At 32.7% G+C, this 514-nt stretch overlaps 1 protein-coding gene across 1 annotated transcript in view; it reads right to left on the minus strand.

The window, feature by feature from the left end:
• The window catches only part of XPOT (exportin, tRNA), a 46354-nt gene that overhangs the window by 39111 nt on the left and 6729 nt on the right, over positions 1-514 (minus strand). The window contains 1 exon segment of the mRNA XM_011972911.1: positions 194-250. Coding sequence (XP_011828301.1) covers positions 194-250 — 57 coding nt within the window.

Raw genomic sequence — 514 nt, forward strand, 5'->3', positions numbered from 1 at the left:
AGCCACCGCACCTGGCCAACTCAGCACTTTTAAAACACTCTGGGATACATCAAAACATATCTATAACCTGGATGTAACAGATACACTGTCAATTTATAACCTGTATTATGGTTTCCTTAAGGAAGAAAAACATTAAATTAAAAAAATGACCTCTCCCTGCAAATCTGAGTCAAAACAGTGAGAAAAGCCTTACTTGTATTTAACTTGATGTTCCAGTACTTGAAAGCAGAAAAACTTTACATGATCATCACTGAAAAAGAAAAAAAGAAAATGAGATAAGCAGAATATGAACTGAGGAAAAGAAATCGAAGGCAAAATAGTTATGAGTAACACAGCAGAAAAGTTTCTCAAACTAGACCTTCGGCTTGTTTCACACTTACTGGTCTCATTTTATGACGTTAAAATCCATTTACTTAAAAAGCTATGAGAACTTTAAATATTATACAATATTTAAAATTTCCGTTAACTTTGACAAGCAAAAAATTACCAAAATATTAAGATGCACCTTGAGGCC

The sequence above is a fragment of the Mandrillus leucophaeus genome, unplaced genomic scaffold, assembly GCF_000951045.1.
Source record: "Mandrillus leucophaeus isolate KB7577 unplaced genomic scaffold, Mleu.le_1.0 Scaffold132, whole genome shotgun sequence".
Classification (NCBI taxonomy): Eukaryota; Metazoa; Chordata; class Mammalia; order Primates; family Cercopithecidae; genus Mandrillus; species Mandrillus leucophaeus.